Source organism: Tetrahymena thermophila (assembly GCF_000189635.1).
Source record: "Tetrahymena thermophila SB210 genomic scaffold scf_8254564, whole genome shotgun sequence".
Classification (NCBI taxonomy): domain Eukaryota; phylum Ciliophora; class Oligohymenophorea; order Hymenostomatida; family Tetrahymenidae; genus Tetrahymena; species Tetrahymena thermophila.
The window spans coordinates 132,111-159,504 of record NW_002476335.1 but is presented as its reverse complement, the minus strand read 5'-3'; the positions used below and the strand labels follow the sequence as shown (position 1 = coordinate 159,504).

Here is a 27,394-nt window from a genome sequence, read left to right as displayed (position 1 = left end):
AATTAACTTGAATTAAAGTGACTGAATGAAAAAAATTTGCTGGACACATTAAAATGTAATGATTATTTATTGGATATATTAATGTATTTTGTTTATTCATTAAATCACATAAATAATTCAATAAATAAATTTTACTCAAAAGAAAATTTTTTATAAAGCTTAAAATTGTATTATAAAATTGGAGATACAAGAATCATATTTAAACACCATATTAAGTTATTAAAATGATAAAAGGAAGTGGAACAGTTAGTTTTAATAAACCATTAGCATTAGTTTGTTATATTTGTGGAAGAGAGTAAATATTCAACATTTTATTCTAAATTTTTACAAAGCTTCTGATCAAAAATAAATGATGTTCTTTTGTACTAAATTTATAGGTATGGTACTAAATCTCTAGGTATTCATTTGAAGACTTGCAGATAGAAGTGGGAAGTCGAAGAAAGTAAAAAACCTAGAGCTTAAAGAAGACCTCTTCCACTACCTCCTGCTGGACTTGAGGAATTGTTAGCAAAACCTAATATCAGTTCTGCAGATATTCAAGACTTCAACACAGGAGCATTTAATAAATACAATACTGAAGCTCTTATTAAATGTCCTAACTGTAATAGAACGTAAAATATATTTATAGTAGTAATTAGTAAAAAATAACGAAATAAATAATTTTTTTTTCTAGATTTAAACCAGAAGCTTTGGTTCACCATCAAAAAGCATGTAGTAAAGACAATCCTTTCAAACCTTTGGGTTAACCTAATTCTTTAGGATCACAAAATGAATTTTCTGAGAATGATGCAGCTAGCTTAAAGTCATGCATTTTTTGTAATAGAAAATTCGCTGCAGATAGAATATCAAAGCATGAAAGTGTTTGTACTAAAATGGATAAGTCAAAATTAAAAACACCTACTAAAAGTTTAGGTGAAATCAAGGCTGGTACTGGAGGAACAATCAGATCTGGCGAAGGCTCAGGAAATTCTTTTGGATCACCAATGAAATAGCCATTAAGACCAAAGTCTTTAGTTTGCTACATATGTGGTAGAGAGTAAGAAATCATTAATCATCTCATTTTTTAAAAAGCTCAATTTATTTTTCATGGTCAATTAAGAGCTATATACATACATAGATAGATAAATAATTTGCCATAGAATATATAAAAACAAGATTTGTGTCTTTAATAGATTCTGATTTTTCAAAAGAAATTTAATAGAATCACTCATTAGCTCCCAAATTAATAAAATTCTATCTTTAAATCAAATTGAGCTATTTATGGTTGATTCGAGTTTAATAACAAATCACCAGCTAATGCGCAATATAAAAATTTTAGAATTTCAGCCAATAGAATATTGATTAGATTGAAAAAAAAATAACATCCATAAATTTATTTGAGAATAAATAAAATAATGCTCAATTACGAAAAAAAGAATAAATCAATTTTATTTTTATTGTTTCTAAGAGTTTATTTTTTTATTTCATAGATATGGTACTAAGAGTTTAAAGATCCACTTAAAGACATGTGAGGAAAAATGGCATATTGAGTAAAGTAAACTACCCAAGAAAGATCGTAGACCTATTCCATAACCACCTCCAGGTTTATTTGAGCTTCTTGACAAAGATGAAATAACATTCGAAGATTTAGAAAGATACAATAATAGAGCTTTTGACTCCTATAATTATTCAGCATTAATGCCATGCAATGTAAAAAATAATTTTAAAATAATAAATTTTATTTCGGTAAACAAATATTTATTAATTAATTTATTTTTTATTTAAATTTAAGCACTGCGGAAGAACTTTTAAGCCTGAAGCTTTAGCTCATCATGCAAAAGTATGTACAGCAGAAAATCCTTTTAAGCCCCTTAATAGAGGTTAAGGTGGTAATGATGCTTAAGGAGGAGAATATGATGAAACAAATGCAGCTAATTTAATACCTTGTGCAAAATGTGCTAGAAAATTTGCAGCTGATAGAATAGCAAAGCATGAGCTTGTTTGTAAAGGTACTGGAGGTACAGGAGTATCTATGGCACCAGGTGCAAAAGGTGCTTAAACAGCTCCAATTACTAAGAAGTAGCCTGCATAAAGCTATGAACCTAAAATCCCACAAAGACCAAAAACCTTAGTTTGTAATAATTAATTATTAAAATTTAATTTCTAAATTAAAATGTAAATAATTATATTTTAAAGGCTATATTTGTGGCAGAGAATATGGTACAACAAGTCTAGCAATACATTTAAAGAGGTAAAATTTATTATTTACTTATTGAGTAATATTGAAATCGCTTAAAAAAAATAGTTGTGAGCAAAAATGGTATATTGAATAAGAAAAACTTCCTAAAAAAGATAGAAGACCACTTCCTAAACCTCCTGCTTAATTGGAAGCTTTACTAAAAGGAGAAATCTCCATGGATTAAATGGAATCATATAATACTAAAGCTTTTGACTCATATAACACTGATGCTCTTTATCCTTGCAAGGTAAAAATTTAATATTATTTTTTTAGACATAATTTTTTTTTTCTATTATGCTAAGAATTTTTAATAATTTATGTTTATTTAAATAGCATTGTAACAGAACATTTACTTAAACTGCTCTTCAACACCACTCAAAAGTTTGTACTGCTGAGAAACCTTTCAAGCCATTAACTAGGACAGCAAAAAACGAATAAGAATAAGGTGGAGAAGATTAAGGTATATAAGCTCCTTCTAAAGGATATGATTTATCAAAAGTCCCTGATATGAGCGGAGGAGATGGAGAAGTAGAACTTGTACCATGTGATAAATGTGGTAGAAACTTTAATGCCGATAGAATAGCAAAGCATTCTAAAGTTTGTAAAGGTCCAACTGAACTGAAAAAGAAAGAACCTGAGCCACCTAAAACAGATAAGCCTAAGAAAGAAGGTCAATGGAAGAAATAACATGAAGAATTTGTATAAAATATGAAATACATGAGATAAATGAAGAAAATATAGGAAGAAGGAGGTGATATACGTTCTCTTCCTGCTCCACCTAGAGCAAACACAGATCATTTAGTACCATGTCCTTATTGTAATCGTAAATTTGCTTAGGAAACAGCAGATAGACATATTCCAAGTTGCAAAAATGTTATCAATAAGCCTAAGAGCATAGCTTAAAGTGCTCCAAAAACATATTAGCAAATGCAAAACTAACTTGGATCTACTGGCTAACAATTTGGAAAACCTAGTGGAAACACTAACATTTTCGCATCTAAATCACCCTAACCAGCACAAAGCAAAATTGTTGGGTCAACATCATAAATAAGAATATCTTAAAATAAAAATATATTTAGCAGTAAGAAATGAGCATTTATTATCATAACATATAAAAAATCTTAAATAATAAAGAATTAATGGTATTTATTTGGACTAAGAAAATAATAAATATTTTATAGTATAAAAAAATAATTTTACTTAACACTACGCTTATAAAACAAGTATTTATTATATCTATTTATTTATGTTTCTCTAAATTAGTATAAATATACAATTTCTCTTAATCAATACTTACTTACTTACACTAAAAAAATATTAAAATATTAAATTTAACATATCATCCAATAAATTAAGTATAATTTATATTAACAAAATAATAGTAAAAGATACAAAATGTTACCTTTATAAATTATAGATTGCTTCTCATATGAAAATGAAGGTACTTGTACCCCTTAGTTCAGCAACTACTTTAGGGTTAAGTTGGAAAATAGTTTATTTGCTCTACTTATGAAAATTATACTTAATAACTTTCAAAAAATACTCACTATGAACTACTGAAACTGATAGATATTAGAGATTTTGTTCTTTATAAAATTTTGATTAATATTTGTAAAATTTTACTTATTTATTAAAGATTAAATAAATTTATATATAATCATTAAATATTTAAATATGCGCTTAATATGTCATTTTGTATCTGGATTGTAAAATAAAATTCCTGGCTAAAATAAGATTATTAAAATTTTTAAAAGCCTTTTCTAATAGGATAAATTCTGGTTTTTGATTGGTTAATACAATTATTAGAAAGGCTAAAATCAATTTAGTTTATTGCTAAATTTATTGTCTTCAAAAATGCTAGAAACTAATTATATTTTGGTTTTTATTTAAAAAAATGTTTAACTTACAAGGCTTACCAATAAAATCTAACATTATAAGTATGTGGATTTTATGTAAATATTCTAAATTTTATTAATAAATTGTCGAATGAATATATCAAACGAAATAATTGTAAACCAAATCCAATAATTTTATCAATCAAAACGAATGCTTTTTTTTAATAATAGTAAATGAATAGTCTTATTGCAAAACAAGAAATAAATTTAGTTGTTAAAAATCTGTTTGGTATTTGAAATGAAAATTGATTAATAAAATTTATTGGTTTGAATTATCTAAATATTCTTTATGGATTATAAAAAAACTTGATTGTTGTTATTATTTAATTTTAATTTAAGTTTTGCTCTTAACTTTACTTTACTTTACTTAGCCATAAATAATACAAAGGTAAAATAATACCAATCAAAAAATAAAAGCAAATACTATAATACTTACTTACTATTTCTTACTAAATTATTAGAAAAAAAAGCTTTTTTACTAAATTTAAAAGCCTAGTTGAACCAATTAGACAAGCCTCTTCACTACTTATATAAGCACATACTAAGCAAAGACCAGATAACTGCACAATAACATATTCTAAGGTATACTTTATAAGTCATGAGTCATAAACTATTAGCGAAGACGGATATTGTAATAGATTATTTAATAGCATTCAATAGAAAAAATTGTATGTATTATTTAAAATAGATGAAAACTAGGACAATAACGGAGGAAACTTGGCAATAAATTTAGAATAAATTGAATGATTTGATCATAAACAATGATAATTTGAATCAAGTTATTCTGGATAAAAATAAAGAAAATGAAAATCTTAGATAAACAATAGAGAAACTTTATAATACTAACAAGCAATTGCAAAAACTTAACAAACTAGTTCAGCAAAATTATTTAACTGAAATAGTAAATAATTAGCTTGTTTGTATTAGAAAATGATTTTATTTTTTATAACCTATTTATAGAATAATTAGAAGAAGCTATATGAAGAGGAGCAATTATACTCGGATACACTTAAAAAAGAACTGCAAGAAAGCAATAAAGATAAAGATTTGTGGAAGTTAAGATACTTTTAGCTTGAAAAGGAGCTTTAATAAATATCTAATATGGAAAAGGAGGTTCTATAATATTTGCCACTTTAGCAGCAATTTGAAGAGAAATCCAAAAATTAAGAAAGCTAAATTGAAGTAACACAATCTTAACTTTTTATAGAATTTTTTTTAAGTACTTGGTTTATAGCATTCATAAAATATTTTAATATTTTACAGGCACTAAATGCTGCTTTGGAAGAAAGAGAGTAAGATTTGCAAATATTGAGGGAGTAAATAAAATAATAAAATACAATAAATAAATAAATTGAAGGCTCTAAAAAAGAGTAAGCTAAAAACAATATTGACATTGAGTAGTTAAAGAGGGAAAACGATGTTTTACTGCAAGCTTAATTAGAATAAAAAAAAAAGATAGCTTAACTTGAACAAATGATTTAAAATTTTAATTTATAAAAGTAACTTCAAAACTAAAATTTAATAGAAGAATAGCAAATGAAGTAAGAAAACTTGCCAATTATTTAGGTCAGTGAGAAGTAAATTGATGAATAAAAAAATAAGGAATAAACCAGAAGGAAGAAATTAAGCTTTAACACAGAATCTGTGTCTGATAATAATAATGAATCTAATATCTGTATAGAAAATTCTGATGATTAGTAAAATAACAAATCTTCTGCTAGACCTAGTATCAAGCTAAATTAAGTTTAATCTCCACAAAACAGTGCAAGCAAAAAGTAGGATTCAACAGGAGCTTTAGATAATTTAGATAAAAAAATAGATTACTTGATGAGAAAGTAATCTCGAAAAGTTTCATAAGCATTCACAGAGTTAGGTTCAATGCAAAATTTAGGATAAGATTCTGGTAGAGGTGATAATAATAAGAGTTCTAATAATACATCTTTTTCAAGACCATCTGGACCTAACTAAGCTATGAGGAAGGATACTTAAACTGATGAATTTGAAGATCTATTTGCACCTAGGTAAAATGCTTCTTCTTTCAATAGTACATCGAAATCTCCTAGAAACTTATTTTTAAATGCTGGAAGATAGAATGAAGATGATGATAGATTTATGTAGACTTATAACTAAGAATATCCTGCTAGACCATTAAGCACTAGCAAAGTTAAATAACAAAATTAAAATTAAGATACTTACTCAAGATTTAGCTTTTAATATGAAAAGGAAACTGAGAATTAAATTAGAAATTAAGAAATAAATCAGAATGAATAGCATGTTTTTATGAATAATAATGACTAGAATACAGATTTGGATAACTAATAGATTATTTATAGAAATAGCGAAGATAACACAGAAGTGAATAGAACTTAAGAATTTTCTTGTTTGATTGAAAAAAATGATGATGACTTTTAATCTATGAATGATCCTAACAAGAATATTTTAAGAGAAAGCATTAAAATTTAAGAAAATTAATAAAATAATAGCAATTAAGATTAAATAAGAAGAAGGAGCAAAGAACAAATGGAAAATGAAAATAACCACGATTCGTAACAATTTAATAAGAATAATGGATTTTTAACTGATACAGCTTTTAATATTGATTAATCTTAAAGACTTAGACTTTCGTCCGAAGAATTAATGTAATAAAGATATTAATTGCAGTAATAAGAAGAGCCTTCTCCAGTTAAAAAGAATTCAAGAAATTTTAAAGTTGAGCAAAAAAAGAGACTTTCTTTCTAAAAAGAATTGCAAATTAAAGTTTACAAAAGCTAAAACAACTCTGAAGTAGAAGATGAAGATGAATCAGCTGAAGAAGATTAAAATCAAAAAATTAATCCAAAGGAGATAAGAGAGGCTCAAATTAAAGCTACAATTTAACAAGAAAATAACGGATAAGCAAAGTATGATAATCAAATATTTAATCCTAGCTAAAATAGTTAGAAAAGAACATCTGGATAATTTTAATGTAAATAAACTAAAATTGTTTAAAATTAATTTAATTTTATAAAAATAAAGAATAGAATCTGATAGAGGATGATCAGATAAATTAGAAGAAAGATTTAACATAAAAATAGAAGGAGTTAGAGTAAATAGAACAAAAGTATTTAGGAGACTCATAATCAAATTTGAATTAATAGATAAATAATCAGCAAATAAATTAGTAGATTCCATAGTAGTTGTTAAATTAAGAAGATTTAGAATATCGTAATTAGGAGATAAGTGAACGTGCTAGGATTTTCAAAGGATAGGAAGTATATATATTCATATTATTTTATCATAATTTATGTAAATATAAATAATTAGGTGCTTGAGAATAGAATTAAAGAAGAAATAGAAAAGTAGCTTGCCTTATAGAGAAGAATTAACTTAATGGAGTAAGAGAAACTTAATATGATACTTCTTCTTTAACAGAGATAGGTAGAGGTAGATAAGGTTCATAAGGAGGAAATTATTATCCTTGAATAAAAAATAGAAGCTTTGGAATAGAATTAAAATCAAATGCAGAATATAATTATCTAGTATTAGCTTGAAAATCAAAGTGGAAATGAAAAGGAAATTGACTTATAGCATGAAATCGAGACTAAAAAACTTATTATTTAATAGCTGCAAGAAAAAATTAATAGTATGCAAGAAAAATTAGATAAATTTAAAATAGTTTAGTAATAAATGAAAGAATTAGACTCTTAACTTAAAGAAAAGAAATCAGCAGTGTCAAATTTAGAAGTGTAGGTGTCTTAATTACTTAGAGAAAATGAGAGAATAAACGAATAATATGAAAACTTACAAAATTAAATGACAATTAAAATGGTTGATAAAGAAGAGCTTTTAAAAAAAGATGAAGAGCTTGAAGAAGTTAAAAAAGTACTTGAAAAAATCCCGTAGGAATACCAAGAAATAGTCCTAAGCATGCAAAAAACAGTTGATGAAATAGAAAACAAAATGAAAGAAGAGCAAATTTCTTACTAGAAAAAATTATAATAAATTAACAAAAAAAATTAAGAATAAATAAATGAAATGAGGGTTGACTTCGATACTTAAATGATTAAACTCTAAACTACCTAAGAGTAAATGTAATTATAATTAAATGAAAAGCATCAATAAAGCCTAGATTTGCAAAGTCAATCTCAAATTCTCAAAAATCAAAACGAAGAATTAAAAAATTTACTTAGACAAAATCAAGAATAGCACACAAGATAATTAGAAAAGATGAACCTTTAAAGCTCTGAGAAATTTGTAAATTTTAAAATTATAAATGTCTTTTTTAATATTTACTAATATATTTTTAATAGGAAAGAGAGTTATTGTAGCAAAGAAACTAGCTAACTTAAGATAAACTGGAATTGGAAAGAAAGATAATAGAATTAAAGTCTTAGGTTGAAGTGGATAAGATGGAAGCAAGAAAACTTGTAGACCAAATAGAAGATTCTGAAATTACAATTAAAGAATTAAAAAATAAAGTTGAATAGAAAGAATAGCAGCTATTGATGCAGACAAGTACTTTTGATGAAAATATAATCTCTCTAGAGAAGAAATTGAATTAGTTAGATAAAATTAATGATGACTTGAAAAAAGTTATCAGCCAGAAAGATAATGAAATCAAAAGATTATATATATCCAGAGAAGAGGAATTAGCAAACTAGCAAGAGCTAGAGCAGTAGTGCAAAGTAAAATAAAATTAAATTGCATAAATTAATTTTAATAAAAAATAATTTATTACTTAAAATAAATAGTCTCTTGAAGAAATATTCTAGCAATTTAAAGAAGAAAAAACATAATATGAAAAAAAGATAATGGATTTAGTTGATAAAATATTTGATTTATAACAGTAGTTATCGGTAGCTACTAAAGAAAAGAAAGAATGGTAAAAGCTGAATGATAATAAAACAAAATAAATTGAGGAGTACTAGAAAAAATTAGTTCACTTAAATATTGATTTTAACTCTACATAACTAGAAATAAGTGTTTCACCATAAAAGAAAGCTGTTGATTCTGCTTTTTAGGAAAGTGCATCTAAATCTAAAATGATTTAGTTGGATTTTGATATGAATTAATCTTATAGTAAATCATAAAATTTAAATGGTTCATTAAAAAAAAGTTTAAACTCATCTTAAAGAGCAACTGCTCTTAACTCTAACAATATTATAAACAGTAAAAATTTGAAAATTGATGATGATAATAAATACTATCAAAATTAATGAATGAATGAATAATTTATTTTATGATTCACAAAACAAATATGTTGATCATTAATTAATGTAAATAGATATTTTTGTAATAAATTATTTTATTTGATTCTTGTTAACCAAATGTAATAATTAATAAATTATCATATTTCTTTTAATCTTATCTGTTTTAATTCAATCTAAATTTAGATAAATTAATCTTCAATTATTTTGTTTAATATTAAAACCATTTTTACATAAAAAAAAAAATACTTAAGAATCATATTTTGCATAAAAAAAATAAAAATTTTATGATTTTTTATAATTTTTACATATTAAAAAACACTAATTTTCCAAAACACTAAATCTAATTTTCATTTATTTGAAAACTTTTCTTTTAATAACTATTCTAGAATGATCGCTGAGGGATCTTTATATAATAATGACATAACAGGGCTATAGTTTTTAATGAGATATTGTGTTTTAAATCCACAAGTATCAAAGTTTTGATAAGTTTTTTCGAGATTATAATCAAAAATTTAACTATCTTAGTTCTAAAATAAGATTTTATCTTAAGTTTAGAAGAGAATATTAAGAGTCTTAAACATATAAGGAAGATTATTACTTTATTATTAACTACCTTCACTCTAATATTTACTAATGAAATCTTAAAATTCTTTAATATTCATGTATTTTTATATAGTATAATCATTTTCATCAGAGTTATCTAAGCAGCTGTAAGTTTTAACAAAGCTTTTCTAAATGTTGTAAAGAAACTGCTTTTGCATTGTAAAATTTATATTGTCATAATTTTAAAAATAAGGGCTGATAGCAATTAAATCAACTTCTTCCAGATTTCTCCCAGAGAAAAAATGATTTTTAAGTATTTGAATAGAATCAAAGTTACAAATAAATATGCTATTTTTACTTTGAATTGATTAAATAAATAAATCTTTCTCATTTTTTAATTATTTTTAAAAGACGTCGTACATTATAAGCTGCAATGAATCCACATAGTATATGTTGCATTAGTAATTTTTGGTCAAGCTTTTAATATGATTAAACTAGCTTTGATTTTTTAGAAATCCATCAAAATAGTATATTTTTAAATCTCTCTCTTTTCTATTAACAGGTTATCTAATCGTTTAATCCAAATAAATGTTCTTAGAAATAGCGTAAAGTTTAAAATAATTCATTCCCAATGGAATCAACCACTTTTTCTCATTCCATTCTGGATAGTTTGATATTGCTCTCATAATAGATCTCATATCTTATATTAATCTTTTAATTTCTACTAATTAATTAAAATTTGATTTAGATTAAGTTACAATCAAAAATAAATAATATTAAAGATACAATTTTTATTTCAAAGAAGTTTTGATAGAATAAGATTTAATCTATCTGCTTTGAATCTCAATGATCCTGATTACATTTCCTATTAATATGATATTTTATATTAAAGCATAATAAATTAAATAAATATGTAAAATATTACTTATAATAAACTAATTTTTAAATTAGATAATCTAAAAATTCTGTTAAAAATCCAAAATAGATATTTATTTTACAAACATTTTAACTATGATAAATAATTTTTTTTTTGAAATAAGATAATATTATATAATTAATTAATCAAATCTCATTTATAATTCTTAATTATGTTACAGTTTGAATAATTTTATTATGAATAATTGGTTAGCTTTAAATAATTTTAATCAGTCATCCACATTTTGAAAATCTACTTATAAGATTATTATCAAGCAAATTAGATTTGTAAAAGAATAATTGTTTTAATAATAAGGATAAAGCTGAGAAAAAAGAGAATCAAAAATAAATAAATAAACTATTAATTATTTATTTAATTGATATTACTTTTATTTTGATAGATCTCATTAAGAAAGTAATAAAATGATTAAAAAAACATATATAGTTCTATAAGTGTTTGCTTTAAATTTAGTATGTGTTTTTAGCTAAACAAATACAATAACAAACTGTGCGTAGATGTCTACTGATAATACTTACTGTTTATACTGCAATAGTGGTTATTTTTTGGATAATTTATAAAAAACATGCACTTAATAGGGACCTGCAGATTTATTTTGCATTTAAAAATATAATTCAATTTGCATAAAGTGTGATTGTGGACATCTTATTGTTTCAGATAAGAACACATGTGCTAAAGCTACTTATTAGCTTAGAGGATGCGAAGTAATTAACCCAAGATCATAGTGTATACGTCCTAAAATAGATTATGTAATGTCTTAAGTAGGAAATGATGTAGTTTTAAGATTATCAGGAGGTTCTTTTTGTGAAATAGAAACATAATGTATGCCATTTAAATATAGTGAATATTTTAATAAATAAATAGATAAATTAATATAGATCTTACCTTTTATTTTATAGAAATATAAATTTTTAACAAAGATCATTTACAACTTTAATAATTATCTCAAGATACTAAATAATTGAATTTAAAAAGCTTTACTAACACTAAAAAATTAAAAACCTTTATTTCACTTTTCAATAAACTCTATTAATAAATATTTTTTAATTTATACCACAAATTTAATATAATAAACACAGCCTGATTATTTTTAATATTAAAGCTTTATTTTTTTTAATCAAGTATTTTAAAATTAATCAAATGAAAAAATATTTATTAAAATATAAACTATTTACAAAATAAGTATTAATGATCTTTTGTATTTTATAATTAAAGTTTTATTTTATTTTAACTTATAATATAATTAATAGAATTTTAATGCCTTTAATGCCACTCCGGTTATAAGTTAGATGCAAATAGAAATTGTGTTTAGGTGAATAAAAAGATAGATAATATTTTTTACAGCTACTTTTATGGAGATTAATTAAAAAGTAGAAATTCTTTGTATGTCCCTGGTGATTTTGGAGTTTATCCAATAATATAATATTGTAATTAATATACAGGTTCTGGAGATGGTTTAACTGCTATTTGTACTTAATGTTATGATGGTATGATACCTAATTTAACTTAAACAGCATGCTATGTTTCTCCATGCAATTTTTGTCAATTCGCCGACTTATCAACCAATGTTGTGGTTTGCGTTTAGTGCTTAAGACCAAATTACTTCTTTGTATATACAGATAAAAACTAAAATCAAGTTTGTGCCCCAAGATCAAACTTTTACTTTGATAATTGCCTAGAAAGGAATCCTAAATCTGATTCTTGCAATACATGTGTACCTAGTTTTGGAACTCCAAATCCTTACTGTCCCCTAAAATTATGGAATTTATAGCTTCCATAAAACAGCATATATGGTTGTTCTGTATATTTAGATAGTAGTCATTGCTAACTATGCTCATAAGGATTTTTATTATCGTCAGGGCAATGCTACTAAGCTCCAACTAATTGTGTTAGTATTGATTCAAATAAAGTATGCTTATAATGCTCAAATTTATATTATTTAGATAGTAGTAAAACGTGCTAACCTATGTCAAATCCCTAAAATTGTATTTTATCAGATGGGAAATCAAATTAGTGTGCTTAGTGTCAAAACCTTTTTTATCTTTCATCTTCTAATCCCATAACATGCGTTCCAATTTCTGATATTTAATGTGCTCTATCTGATGGGATTAATGATAAAAAATGTAAAAAATGTAATAATTTGTATTATACTAATAGTGGTTTATGCAAGTAAATATAAGAATTTTCAAAATGTGTTGTCAGTGATGGAATTAATAATTAATGTACTAATTGTAAAAATAATTTTATGTTAGATTCAAGTAGTAAAAGTTGCAAGGTAAATACAAATTTATAAGATGTACCTGGATTTTATTAAGATTCATCTAATAAATATCAAAATTATGATTTCACAAATTGGAATTTCTGTTTATCTTTTGTATAAAGTGCTAATAAATGCTAATAGTGCACTAACATATATTTTGTTGACACAAATGGAACTTGTTAAAGCGCTTAACCTTCTTGTTTTACAGACGGCAATAGTTAGAATTGTTTATATTGTGCAGGAAATCAGTACATTAATAGTTTAAATTAATGTGCCGCTAGTAATTATTGTAGTGGTTCTTACTTAACAAATGGTGTTAAAGATACTTGTACTTCATGTTCTGATAATAGTGGTCAACCTGGATTTTACTACAATGATAATTCAAGCCCTTCTATTCCTTAATGCTTAACACAATCAAATCTAATAATACCTAATTGTGCTTCTTATAAATTAGATCCAATTAACAGCATTAAAATTTGTACAATATGCAGTAATAATTATTATATTTCAATCAATACATGTTAACCAATAACTGAAAAAAATTGTTAATACTCAGATGGAGTAAATGACTAATGTCTAGTGTGCCTACAAGGATATTATATATAAAATAATAAATGCAAACCATTGTCTCCAATACCTTTTTGCATCAACACGGGCTAGGTATTTTGTTCTCAGTGCTAAAATTTATATTATATAAATAGTAATACAGGGTTGTGTTACCCAATTTCAAATCCAAACTGCTAACAATCTAATGGATTTCAGGATTCTTGTCAAGTATGCTAACCAGATTATAATTATATAGATCTTAATTATCCAAATTACTGTGGATTTCCCTTTTGTGATATATGGAATCAATAAAACCCCTCTAGTGGATGCACTAAATGTAAAAATGGGTATTATCTCACAAAAGTAAAAATTAAAATTATTTTAAACATTTTTTATTTAATTTTTTATAAATTTTTAAATTATTATGATTCATATATAAAACATTTTCTATATTTTGATTATAAATTTTTATAAATATAAAAATTGATTGTCTGATTGTTTATTTAATTGGATAATTTCAAAAACATTCTTTTAACTCTATAAACTATTGATTAAAAAAAAAAATTATTTTTATTAATTTAGCAAGGATCATGTAGCTATATTACTCTTTCAAATTGTCTCGCTCAAAACTCTGATCAAGAGTGTACTCTTTGTGATGGAAGTTAGAAATACTATTTAGCATAAATGAGTTATGGAGGAGTTATTTGCCTACAACTTAATGATTAGAATTGTAAAATAACAGATGGTATCAATCCTGTATGCACTCAGTGCAACCCTAATTATTATCCAGGTCCTTCAGGAATATGCCTAACTATTTAAAATTGCCAAACTTTAGATCCTGTAAATGGAATATGTACTTAATGCAATATATCATATATTCCATCTTCTGATTAAACTTAATGTATTCAAATTCTTAATTGTTAAAATACAGATGGTAAAAATTGCATATAGTGCAAAGATGGTTTTTATCTAACTACTTAAAATGGTCAAAATGCATGCATTTAGATTAGAAATTGTTCAAGTAATAATAATAATAATGGAATAATATGCACTTCCTGCTAATTAGGTTTTACAATTTTAAATTATTAATGCGTACCTTCACAATCTTAACCAATAATATGTTAAGATCCATGTCCACCTAGCTTTTCAAGTATATAATGTTAATAATGCTAACAAAGTTCTACTATTTAATATTCAAGTGGTGACTAATGTTTTATTAAATATAAAAACTCTTCAAATTAATTTAATTGTCTATATTGTAGTTAAGCTGCATATTTGCAATAAAATTCTCCCAATTCTCCATTTACTTGCTTATAAAGAAATCCACCTACAATTAATTGCTAATTATATAACTTTAGTAGTAATAATGATTGCATTTTATGCCCTCCACTTATGTATTTGGATAGTAATAGTTGTAAAAATTTGAGTACCTCAGATTGTATTTACTCTTATGGTATAAAAAATGAGTGTCTTAATTGCTAAAAAATGAAATATTTTAAAAAATTAAGTGACAATAATTATTTATGCTCAAGTGTAGCTAATAGTAATGTGCAGATTGGATGTAAAATATATGATAATTAAGAAAATTGCATTTAATGCTATGAAAATCATTATCTGAGTGGGACTGGAACATGCTTACCTCGTACTTTATATGATAATTGTTTAACATATTATCCTGATTAGGACTAGTGCTAAATTTGTCAACCTGGTTTTTATTTAAAATAAAATAATAAGAACCCTTTCGGTTATTTTTAACCATCAAATACCTATGTATTAAATGATTATTTTTGTATGATTGTGGATACAGATAAAATAATAATTAACTGTATTTAGTATGATGAGAATTAAAAATGTGTAAAATGCAAAAATACTGGATTATATGGGCCTTTGTAAGAATATTATTTGGATAAATCGAATCCAAATGATATTTATTATTGCATAGATATAACTGATAAATAGTGCTAAAAATTTGTTGGCACAAACTGTTAAAAAAAATATATTTTTTAATGCTAAAACTATGACAGCAATTTTAATTGCCTATAATGTAACGCTGGATACTACTTAAATTCATCTGGTTAAAGCTGTGAACCATATACTGCTTAAAATTGTGCTTAATATGACCCCAAAAATGATTAGTGCATCTCGTGTATTAGTTCATATTTTTTTGACTCATCGAACAAATGTTTATTACAAATAACTAATTGCTATTCTGCTAATAATTAAAAGTGTACTTAATGTATTAAGGAGTAAGATTTTTAAATATATTTTAATTAATTAAGCAAAATACTATCTATTTCAAATTTTTTCATCTTAGATTTTATAAAAATTTATTATTTAATTATTATTTTTGAATTTAAACTAATTTTTTAATAAAATTTTTACATTTAAATTCAATTTATTTTTTATTTTTAAATACCATATTTTTTCATTTATTCGGTTCTCTTAATTCTGAAAATTGAATCAGAAAAAGTTATATTATTGTTTTAAAAAGAAAATAAATTTTTTAGTTTTTGAATTTGAAAAAAATAGATTTATTATATTAAATAAATTTTTTTTATAAAAGCTATACACTTGATTCAAGCAACATATGTCAATCAAACGTAGGCGCAAATTGCATGGTTGGATATGGAACTTATGATACAACGAAAAATTAATTTCCTTCTTGTTAATAATGTAATATTGGATATGCTCTTACTTCCGATAAAACTCTTTGCATTCCATACTATCTTTCAATTGCGAATTGTAAAATATTAAAAAGCTTAACAAAAAAATATTATGAATGTGATCAATGTATAGATAATTTTTTTTACTCCAAAGGCTAAAATGAATGCTTGCAAATAAATTCTTTATGTAGTATACCTAATTGTTAAACCTATGACACTCAAGACTCTTATTAGGATTACTATTTCTGCTAGTAATGTTAAAGTCCTTATTACGTAAACTAAGCTGCAAGATGTTCCTAGGATCCCCCTCCTCCTTCTCCAACAAGTGATAACTTACCTGACCCTGTTATTTCATCAAATTTATCAAAGATAATTAAATTTTGTATCTATATTGCAGTCATTTTAGTATTATGATCATATAAAAATGTATTCTTTTATTTTTGTTGCCTATTTTTTTAATTAAAGAAAATTAATTTATTTGACATTTTTATCATTTGAAGTTCCATTTTAATTTATATTTGCCATTTTTTTTGATTAAAAATTTATAATAATACATTTAACACATATTTTTAAATGATAAATGAAAAAAAGACATACTTTATTTATTTTTCTTAGATATCGAAGTTTAATTTCTTCTAATTCGAAATAAACTTTTGATCACTGTTTAAATTTCACTAAAAAGTATCCTATCTGCTTATTATCAATAAAAGTTCATTAGTTCATTTTTTCTTAATTTAATAAAATTTTATAACATTTATGTATATTGTTCGTTACTTTATCCAAAAGAAAAATTAAGAATTGCAAAACAATCAAAAAATATTTTTATCATGATTTTTTTAATAAAACAATGATATATTTTTTAAATATTTATGTTTTTGGAGTGACATTTATATAATTAAAGTTTTATTTTTTAAACTCATCATATTAAATGAAGAGATTTAATTAATTAGGTTGTTATCGTTTTTTATTTTTAAAAGCATTATATTCATAATTATTTTTCAATATAAAATGTATTAGATTATTTTTATCTTTAATCACTTTTAAGAAAAAATTTTATCTTTTACATAGATTATTGATTTTAGAGGAGAATTTAAAAATAATTAAATAATTGAAAAAAATATATTTACAAGTATTCTCATTTAAATTGAAAGTTAACAGAATAAATATTTTAATAAAATAAAATAATTTTATAATTTAACTTATTTTTTAAAAAACATCACTCAATTCTTTATGTATTAGTCTTACACCTACTTACAATTAATAATCATCAAATTATTTTGATATTTGCATTAATATAAAAATTTCTATAAAAATTAAATTATATTCTTGATTGTTTGTAGTTTTAGACTTAGTTCTTAAGTTAGTAAATATTTATAATTTTTGTTGGTGATTATTAATCATTAATTTTGCAAATTATATTTTATAAAAAATTACTAAATAAAAAATTAAATTTGTTAGCTCTAATTTATAGATATGAAGTAAAATAATATATAAATGTAGCAAAATTCTCAAAACAAAGAGCAAAATAAAACAGAGGAAAAATAAGGTAAAATGTAGAATTAATAGAATCAATAAGACTCAACTATTAATTAACAGACTCATTTAGATAGTAATAGTTAGGCTTAGTAGCAGTTTTCAAATTCATAGGTATAGATTATTGATCATTAGTACTAACTTTTTATGTGAAAATCATATTTATAAAATGATTGAATCAAAATAAAACACAAAACATAATCAGATTTATTTTAGACAAAGTATTTCTTGTATTTACTCAGTTTTATAGGCTTTTATTTTTTTAAAAATAGGAAAATTAGCAAATTATAAAGCCTTTAGATAATAGTTCCACTATTTAAAATACAAATGGTTCACCTTAGAAATAATTATAAAATATTTCAAAAGATGATAAAATAAAAATGAAAATGGAGTTAATGGAAAAACTAAAAGATTTAGAAGGAGAAATAGAATAAATGGAGTAGGAAGAAGAAAATATTTTGCAGAGTGATTAAAAAAAAGGAAAAAATAGCTAATAATCAAAAAGGAAAACCAACCCACTCTAGAGTAATGCTTCTAGTGAAGAGTATGTAAAAAGGATTAAAGAGCTTGAAAAAGAAAGAAAAACATTAAAATAAAGGAGAGAAGAGAGAATAAACTAATATGAAGCAGCCTTATAAGAATAGCTTTAGAAGCAAAAGGAAGAAGAAATTTTAAATAAACAAAGAATGAAGTAATTGAAAAAGTTGGAATCTGAAAAAAAGCTAGCTGAAATAGAATAAAGAAAAAAAGAAAGAGAGGAGAAGTAAAAGGAAGAAAAGTAAAAAATACATGATATTAAATAATAAAAGCCTTTATATGTTGATTTAGCAGAAAAATTTTCTGTATAGCAAAGCTAAGAGCTTCAAGAAAAGAAAAAATTATTAGTAAATTTGAGGGAGATTTCAAAACCCATAGATTTTAAAATAATAAAATAGCACTAAGAAGAATATGATAAGAAGAAAAAATAAAAAGAATCATCCCTTCCTCGCAATAATAACAATAATAATGAATGGTCTTATGAAAAACCTTCATATAAAGGTAAAATCTTCGAAATGTACAACAATGATGTAGAGCATAGTAAAAATAATAACGAGTTTAAACAAAAGAATGCATAACAAATCGTGGAAAGACGCAAATTGTTTAGTTTGATTATAAAAGAAAATTTTTAGCCTAAGCATGATCCTAAAAAAGAGTAAGAATTTAAAGAAATATAATCGAGAATACACACTTAACCAAGGAGTTAAAAAAATTTGGATTTAGTGAAAGCAGAAGGTAATGAATATTTAAGAAACTCAATTGAAAAAGTAAAAACTTTAAATAAGAGTAATTCTTAAACTGATAGGCTATCACTAAAAGAAATTAAAGATAAATATCTATTAAATTAAAATTAATAGTAGTCTAATATCAAGCTAAAATCAATTTAGAGTTCTATTTAACTTGAGAATCCCTCCCTATCTAACCTAAACATTTCTTAGATATCATAAAACAAATAAAGATAATTATCTTATCATAATAATAATAATTCAGGTTCTTCAAATAAATAAAATAATAATAGAGGGAATGAAGAAATAAATTATGGAAGCAATGTATTTATAAAGATACAAGAAGATGTGAATGCCAACAAGAGGAGCTTTGAAACAGTTGATGAAAAAAAAAAGTTTTTTGATTATGTTCAAAGGGAATATAGAAAAAAGCTTGGATCTAAGTACATGGAGTCTGCTCGTTACTAAAACTCTCATCCTTAAAACTTAGAAGATCATATAAAAGAAGAGGTTGATAAAAAACTTTACAAGCAGTAATATCCAATTGAGTAAAAAATATAAATAGTACAGAATATCCTTAAACCCTATGAGGAAAAAGCAGAACGTGATCACAGACTATTAGGTATTCAATAAAATGATCAATAAGCTAGAATTAGTGTTGCTGATACTTATCTTTCTTCTATAAAAGCAAAGTTAGCTTTAATCAATAAAATTCAAACCGAATCATATGAAGCCTTATAATAATAAAAGGCAAATTAAATTATCTTAAAAGTTGATAACAAGAGTGTAATTTATTTAATTATTTTATTCTATTATTATTTTTAATTATTTTTGATTTTTAAATAGAAAAGGGTAAGCAGGAAAAAAAAGAAGACCTAATATTTTGATGCTGAAAAAATTAATAACATATACGCTCCTTCTCCTAAAAGAAACGGGTCAATCAGTCCAACTTTAAGGACTAAAGTTAATTAAAACTAATAGTACGAACAGTTTTCTGAATTCTCACCATTAAAACATACACCGTAACAAACAAATAGGCAAATATCACAGAATTTATCTCCATAAAAAGTAGTTATAAATTAATAATAGATAAATAAAGATGAAAAGCAATCAGAAAAAAAAATAGAAAATTAATAGGAAGCAAATTATAATTAAAAAAATAACAATAATAATAAATAATCCCAAAATAATTCTTATAACAGCTAAAACTAAATTTCTAGTAAACAAAATTTAAATAATAATGAAAAATTTTCAAGTTAAGGTGAAATAAACAATAATATAAATAACTAAAATGTTTAAAAGTAAGAAAAATTAGAATCAAATACATTCAATAATAAAGGTCAGGAAGGATAATCACCCTTAAAAAATTAATAAAATCAGAATACTAAAAGCAACGAATTAACATTTAGCAACTAAGCCACACAGTAAAACTAAGTAGTGCTAAGTAATTAGTCATAATAACATATATAAATAGTACCTAACAATTAAGAAAAATAACAAGAACTTTAAAAATCTAAAAACTCTTAATCTTATTTATCAAAAGCAGATAGAGAATATTTGAGTAAATAACAAATGCAAAGTAATATTTAAAATAATATTTAGATTTTAGAAAAAATCTAATCTGGTTAGAGTTTAAATTCTTAATAATAAAAATAAACAAATGTTATTTAAAAATTACCAAATAATACATAGAATACTGTAGATAATGCTTAACTACAAAACCAAAATAAAATTTAAACTGACAATAATAATAATAATAATAACTAGAATATGACTTCATAGAAAGTAGTTAGCAATTAAGTTAGTTAAGATTCTAATAAAAAAGAATCTTAAAATAATATTTTAAATGAGATACCAAACAAACAAAATAATGCATATTAGACAAATAATATTTAACAACAAAATCCAAACAAATTTTAGATTAATAATAATAGTAACTAGAATATTACTCCATAAAAAGTAGTTACCAATTCAGATGTTAAAGATTCTGATAAAAAAGAATTTTAAAATACTTAACATGGTACTGGTAGTTCTAATTAAAAAAATCAATAAAATATTTAGCAAAATTAATCTAAAGTAATTCATATTTAAAAAAATAATGATTTTAATGAGTAATCAGATAATTCAAATAATAAAAAATCAATAGATATTAATGAATTTGAATAGTAAAAATAACAACAAAATTAAAATAGATAAAATGTAGATTAAAATATCTTGAAGAAATAATTCTTTTCAGTTTAAATACAACAAGTTACCAACATAAAAGAAAAAAATCCTATAACTTACCATATCTAAATTGTAGATAAAAACACAGTGATTAAAGATCTTGATGGTCTTAATATTGACATCGAGCCTTTAGATTTAATAGTACCTGAAGATGACAAAGATGTTGCCTTTATTAATGATACATTAGAAGTTAATTATGATCCTAAAAAAATGCTAAAACATTATGCAAACAGGCTGTAGGATATTTATATTGTTTTCAGAATTATACAAGAAAAGAACGTAATTTATTTTTTTTTAATATTAATTTCATCTATTTATTTATTAATAAGTAAATTGAAGAACTTATTGGATGGACAGCAAGTCCCTTATTTAAAGAAAACTAATTTAATTATGGTATTTTCAAATAGCAGTTGTACTTGCCTCCAGATATTTTCTAATTACCATTAGAAAAGTCTAAATACAAATAGTCATATATGGGTATTTAGTTCAAAATATTTGAAGGAAAATTATGAACATCTTAAAATAAAATTATTAGATTATACTTTGCTAATAGGATTTACTTTTGTTAATATATGAAGTTAGCATAGATATTTGTGTGGTTTTTGTTTATCCTAAATTTATTTTTTTACTTTTGCGAAATTTGATTTATGAAATATTTTTGTTTTACAAGAAATGAGATTGATTTTCATATTGAAGGATTTCAATTTATGGATTTATTATTTCTTTAGATGAAAAGTAAATAGATTATTACTTTATAACTTAACTTACATTTTATATCACGAAATAATTTAGAAATTTTTTTTTCATAAATAAATTTCTTGAAGTTTTGTAATAATATTAGGTAAAAAATTAAATCTGTATAATTTGTAGACTCGCATATAATTTATAAAACAAATTCAATTCAAAGTATAAACAATATATAAAATAATCAACAAAATATTTTTGGAAAAAGTTGTTAGAGCAAAAGTTTAGATTAGTTATTGAAAAATAGAAGAATGCGCAAGGATAAATTGTTAAATTTATTTTATATATTAAACATTTTGTTTAATTATGCTCAATCTTAAGGATAGTTTAGTATTAGCTATTGCTAAAGCTTAGGAATATAAAATTGTTTGATGTGTAGTCCTTCTTCTACTTAATCTGGATAGAATACATGCTATTAATGTACAGATAACTATGCATTAAATGTAAGTTAAACAGAATGTGTTTTAAATTTAGGCTAATGTGCTTAGTTAGATTAAAATAATTAATGTGTTTTATGTAAATGCTCTTATGTGTTATTTGAATATACTGACCCTAATTAAGTAGGAAATATAGTAATGAAGAAATGCGTTTCTGTAACAACACCAGGTGTATCTCATGGTTGTGCAGTCTATCTGATTTAAAATTAATAAATGAATTGTATATAGGCAAATATAAATTATGTCTTAAAAAAAAGTGTATAACCATATGTAGTAGTTCCTCATAATGGAAGTTTTTGTGCAGAAATAGCATCAGATGGAGTGACTTGTGTAAAATGCTAGCCTGGTTACTAAAATATCAAGGGTTAAAACACATGCTTTAAAGGAACAAGCCCTATTTACAATAGTTAAATGGCATACTATGATACAACTTCATAAACTATAAAACCTTTAGATCCAACTTGGTATGCTGATCCTAATGGTGTTATTCCTCCAATTGCAAATTGTCAATTTTATTCACCAATAACAAAGAATGGTAATGTCTTAATCTAATTTGTTGATTATAAATACATAAAGAAATTTTTTAAAATGTTAATAATATTACCTTATTAAATTTATTCATTATTAAGAAAATTTTTTTTACAATTAAAATTTTATTTTTTTTATTTTTATTTTAAAAGGGCCTGGTACATGCGAAAGTTGCTTTGATGGGTATACACCCTCAAAAGATAAATCATAGTGTCTTTTATATAAAGATTCTCTTTGTGCATATGCATAAATTGATTCCAGCAATAAGGTCACTTGTTCTGTTTGCTTTAATCCTTAACTTTACTATGTTGATGGTAAAACTGGTAATTGTGTTATGAGATAAAATTTTAAATCTTAAAATTGTGCTACTCTCGATCCTTATAGTGACGGATGCTTAATTTGTGCAAGCAATTAATATCAACTATTAGATGGAATATGCTTCTTATCAAATGATTAATAATTATTAGCGCATTAATAAAACGCTTGCTTACTCCAATAACAAACAATATGCTAAATTTGTAAAAATAATTATATTTTTGCATTAAAGTATAACTAATGTGTAAATTAAATTAGCAACTGCTTATTAGCAACTGATGAATATAATTGCAGTGTTTGTTTTAATCTTTACCATCTATTTTAAGATTCTAACGGCTTTTAAAAATGCACTATTAATACTACTACTTCTAATTGTATTTATTCAGATGGAAAAACAGATTCCTGCTAATTATGTGCAAATCTTTATTTTTTATAAACAAATACTTAAGGTTTATAATAGTGTAACAAAATAACAAATTATAGTAATTGTTATTCTAATGATGGAAAAACTGACAATTGTACCTTATGTCAAGTTCAATACAATTTAAAAGGTAGCCCTTAATGTGTTTTTGACTCTACAAATTGGTGCAGTAACCTACCATCTAGTAATACATGCAGTAATCCAAATACTTAATCTTATAATTAATGTTGTTATTCCAAGCCAGCCATTCCAAATTGTGCAAATCAATAAGCTGATAATAAATGTATTGAATGCAATATCGATTATTATTTAAATAGCGATTAAACTGCGTGTATTCCTGTTAATCTATTTATTAACTGTGTTCAATAAAATGGTATGATAAATCAATGTAGTTAATGTAACCCGCCTGTTTCTTCAAACTAAAATTGCATTTCTTTAACTATTTCTTAAACTGAATGTAAAATATGTTATTTACCAACATGTAAAACTATTTCATCAGCTGGATTATGCCAAAGTTGTTAATCTGGTTATTATATTGATACCAATGTTTGTAAAAAAATTTAAAACTGTTAAGATTCGGATGGTATAAACAATACTTGTACAAAATGCAATAATCTTTATTATCTCAAAAGTAACATTTGCTACTAAATTACAAATTTTACTAATTGCTAAACTTCAGATTAATAAACAGATATATGTAGTCAATGCAATAATTTATATTATATTAATAGTAACATTTGTACCTAAAATAATATTCCTAATTGTAGCACTTCAAGTGGTAAAACCTAAGACTGTATATAATGCAATCCAAGTTATTTTTATAAAGACAATACTTGCCAAATAACAATACCAAACTGTTTATTTTACTAAAGTAGCTCATTGTGCTCTCAATGTTAAAATATGTACTAATTAGCATCAGATAAAAAAAGTTGCCAAAAAATAACGAATATACCTGCAAATTGCTTTTAAACAGATGGAGTGTATTCTGCTTGCAAATAATGTGTGAATTTATATTTTTAATATAGTAATGCTTGTAAACCAGTTAATTTAAATTAATGTTCTTAATCAGATGGATTATTACAATCCTGCTTGAAATGTGGATAATCATTTTATGAAAAGTAGATTGTCCCTTCAAGTAACTAGCAAAGCTTTTTCCCTAACCCTTACATAACATGCTTACAAAAATCTCAAATAAAAAATTATATAGAGGGCTGTAAAAGATATGTAGATACTTAGACTGTTGAAAGTTGTATACTTTGTGAAGATGCATACTTTCTTACTTTTGATTAAAATAAAAATTAAATCTGTTAACTTAGAACATTTATTATAAGCTAAAATTGCAAAGTATTTAGTAATTCACTTACTAGTAATTAATCTAGTAATAATTAAGATGTATGCGATTAATGTAATAATGGTTACATTCCTTAAGGGAATTCATGCTAAGCAATAGCACCAAATAATTAAGTAGCTAATTGTTCAGTTTATTAAATTAACACTAGCTAATGTCAATAATGTGTCTAGGACAATTCTGGAATATAAAAGTTTTATCTTAATGGAAATTAATGCCAAGATATTTCATCTTTGAATTGTAAAACTTACTAAAATTAAACATGCAAAGAATGTGCTATTAACTATTAATTAATGCAAAATGGTTAATGTGTTTAAATACCTATCATAAATTGTTTGAATTTTGTATAAAATTCATAAGTCTAATGTACATTATGCAGAAATCAATACTATCTGTCAGGAAATAAACTTTCTTGCTTACCTCATGATGTGACCAGTAATCCAAATTGTGCTTAATTTTCCTAAACTGTTTAGAATTAATGTTTATAGTGCCAAAACCTTTATTATTTAAATTCTAATGGAATTTGTGTTGGTGTAACTATTCCTAACTGCCAAAATAATACGTCTAATATGAATACTTGTGATATTTGCATGAATAATTATATCTTAACTGGAAGTAAATAAAATTGTATATAGGATACAACAAATTCATACTGTCTGTAGATCTAACAAGAGAATTTAAATAGCCCTTATTGGTAAATCTTTTTTTACTTTAAAAATTAATTTATATTTTATTTATCAAACAGCATAAAATGTTAGAAAGGATATTCTATGCAACCTAGTCAATTATAGTGCCTAAATAATATAAATATGTCGATAAATTGTGCTTAAGTTGATTCTAATTTAGCATGTACAAAATGTGAAGAAGGCTATTTTTTAAATAGCCTTTAATAATGCTTGAGCTTTTAATCAATTTGCTCTATTGTTGGGTGCGATTAGTATTCATTAACATCTTACTATGATAGTTACTTTTGTTAGTAATGTAGCACCTAATAGTAATATTTTAGTAGAGGAGATGGAAAATGTTAATATAACCCTAATTCGAATGTTCCTAGGGATAAAGGAGATGGAACCTTTTTAGGTGATGGAGAAATTTATAAGATACCAAGTTAAGTTAGTGACTAAAAGTCGTAATAAGCAATAATTTTTATAAATTTATTATAAATTATTGCTATTGCTTTTTTATGAAATTAATTTATCATTTTTTGTAGTAAATTAAATGATTATTTAAAACTTAAAAATTTGACAATCAACATGTTTTTATTTTTCAAAATAATTTATTTTAATTTACTTGTATTAAAATTAAAAATTTTTGTAATACTAAATCTTATAAATTAATTTTATTAAAATAAAAATAAGGAATTTATTGCAATATGCTGATAACTTTTAATTACAGATAATAAATTAAATTTATAAATTATTTAAACAATCCTCCAATTATTATTGAAATAAATAAGTTAAATAAGATTCAATCATTAAAAATTATTTTTTATCAAAAATGTTGAGATTTTTAAATTAAAAATGTAATTACTGTTTATGATAAATGTTTATTTATAAGAAATATCATTTTAAGAAATTTAAAACTATAATTTTAAGTTCTGTTAAATTCCAAAAATAAGTTTAGAAAATAGGATGAAATATATGTTAAAAAAAGAGTTTGGTATTTTCTATGAATTTACCTAATAACTGCATAATCTATAAAATAAGCTATAAAATAGTATTGAGTACAAGACTGCTTATAAAAAACTGATTGCTGAGGATATCTAATATTATACCTAATAATATTGGTATTTATTTATATTATATATTTTTTTTCTTATAATTCTTTCCTAAAAATAAATTTTCTTTAAAAATGTCCAATACAAAAAGTAAATGAGTATGCTCACTTTTTTCTTAATTATTGAGAATTTTTGTCTTAAACTCAATTTTTTATTATTAACCTCTCAATTTAATAAATATTTTAATCTTTAAATAAGTTCAAATTTAAACTAAAATATTTTTTTACTAATTTTAATAAGAAAAGTTAAAAATCTTTAACTTAGAAAAATATATTTTTTATTGAAAAATAAAATTTTAGATTCTAAAAAAAAATTAAAATTAAAGATAAGTAATATGATCAAAATAAATAAGCTTAGAAAAGTATTAAGTTGAATAATCTTAATCCAAGAGTTACTAATTTACAAATAATGTATATATATATATACTAATTATACTTTATATTAATTGGTAGTAGTAGAAAATTCTTAGTTAAGATTATTTTTATATAAGTTAATAAATTGGTTATTTATTTATAGGGTATATAAATGGTTTAATTCTTTTATCAAATCTGGTTG

General features: G+C 23.7%; 6 protein-coding genes across 6 annotated transcripts; 5 read left to right on the top strand and 1 right to left on the bottom strand. All coding sequences in view use genetic code 6, as the record gives it.

The window, feature by feature from the left end:
* Positions 1–224: 224 nt before the first annotated feature.
* Positions 225–3,310, top strand: TTHERM_00218250 (A C2HC-type zinc-finger protein; the record flags this gene model as incomplete). The annotated part of the gene is made up of 8 exons (XM_001020497.1): positions 225–295; positions 378–611; positions 674–1,036; positions 1,470–1,689; positions 1,772–2,114; positions 2,176–2,230; positions 2,285–2,465; positions 2,552–3,310. 8 exons carry the CDS (start codon positions 225–227, stop codon positions 3,308–3,310), a joined length of 2,226 nt encoding a protein of 741 aa, XP_001020497.1.
* Positions 3,311–4,531: 1,221 nt separating this feature from the next.
* TTHERM_00218240 (hypothetical protein) lies at positions 4,532–9,311 on the top strand (the record flags this gene model as incomplete). Its single annotated transcript, XM_001020496.2, has 8 exons — positions 4,532–4,744; positions 4,802–5,014; positions 5,074–5,295; positions 5,377–7,078; positions 7,129–7,364; positions 7,417–8,346; positions 8,403–8,777; positions 8,844–9,311. Exons 1-8 carry the CDS (start codon positions 4,712–4,714, stop codon positions 9,309–9,311), a joined length of 4,179 nt encoding a protein of 1,392 aa, XP_001020496.2. The 5' UTR covers positions 4,532–4,711.
* Positions 9,312–9,960: 649 nt separating this feature from the next.
* Positions 9,961–10,290, bottom strand: TTHERM_000218239 (transmembrane protein, putative; the record flags this gene model as incomplete). Its single annotated transcript, XM_012798722.1, has 1 exon — positions 9,961–10,290. One exon carries the CDS (start codon positions 10,288–10,290, stop codon positions 9,961–9,963), a length of 330 nt encoding a protein of 109 aa, XP_012654176.1.
* Positions 10,291–11,156: 866 nt separating this feature from the next.
* TTHERM_00218220 (hypothetical protein) lies at positions 11,157–16,662 on the top strand (the record flags this gene model as incomplete). The annotated part of the gene is made up of 4 exons (XM_001020494.2): positions 11,157–11,601; positions 12,030–13,948; positions 14,168–15,831; positions 16,149–16,662. Exons 1-4 carry the CDS (start codon positions 11,184–11,186, stop codon positions 16,660–16,662), a joined length of 4,515 nt encoding a protein of 1,504 aa, XP_001020494.2. The 5' UTR covers positions 11,157–11,183.
* A 1,020-nt stretch (positions 16,663–17,682) lies between these two features.
* TTHERM_00217232 (DNA double-strand break repair rad50 ATPase, putative) lies at positions 17,683–21,781 on the top strand (the record flags this gene model as incomplete). The annotated part of the gene is made up of 4 exons (XM_001470851.2): positions 17,683–17,895; positions 18,054–19,829; positions 19,890–21,548; positions 21,599–21,781. Exons 1-4 carry the CDS (start codon positions 17,722–17,724, stop codon positions 21,779–21,781), a joined length of 3,792 nt encoding a protein of 1,263 aa, XP_001470901.2. The 5' UTR covers positions 17,683–17,721.
* Positions 21,782–22,093: 312 nt separating this feature from the next.
* Positions 22,094–26,249, top strand: TTHERM_00217210 (hypothetical protein; the record flags this gene model as incomplete). The annotated part of the gene is made up of 3 exons (XM_001020492.2): positions 22,094–22,985; positions 23,131–25,756; positions 25,808–26,249. The coding sequence occupies exons 1-3, from the start codon at positions 22,265–22,267 to the stop codon at positions 26,247–26,249; spliced, it is 3,789 nt and encodes a 1,262-aa protein (XP_001020492.2). The 5' UTR covers positions 22,094–22,264.
* Positions 26,250–27,394: the final 1,145 nt, after the last annotated feature.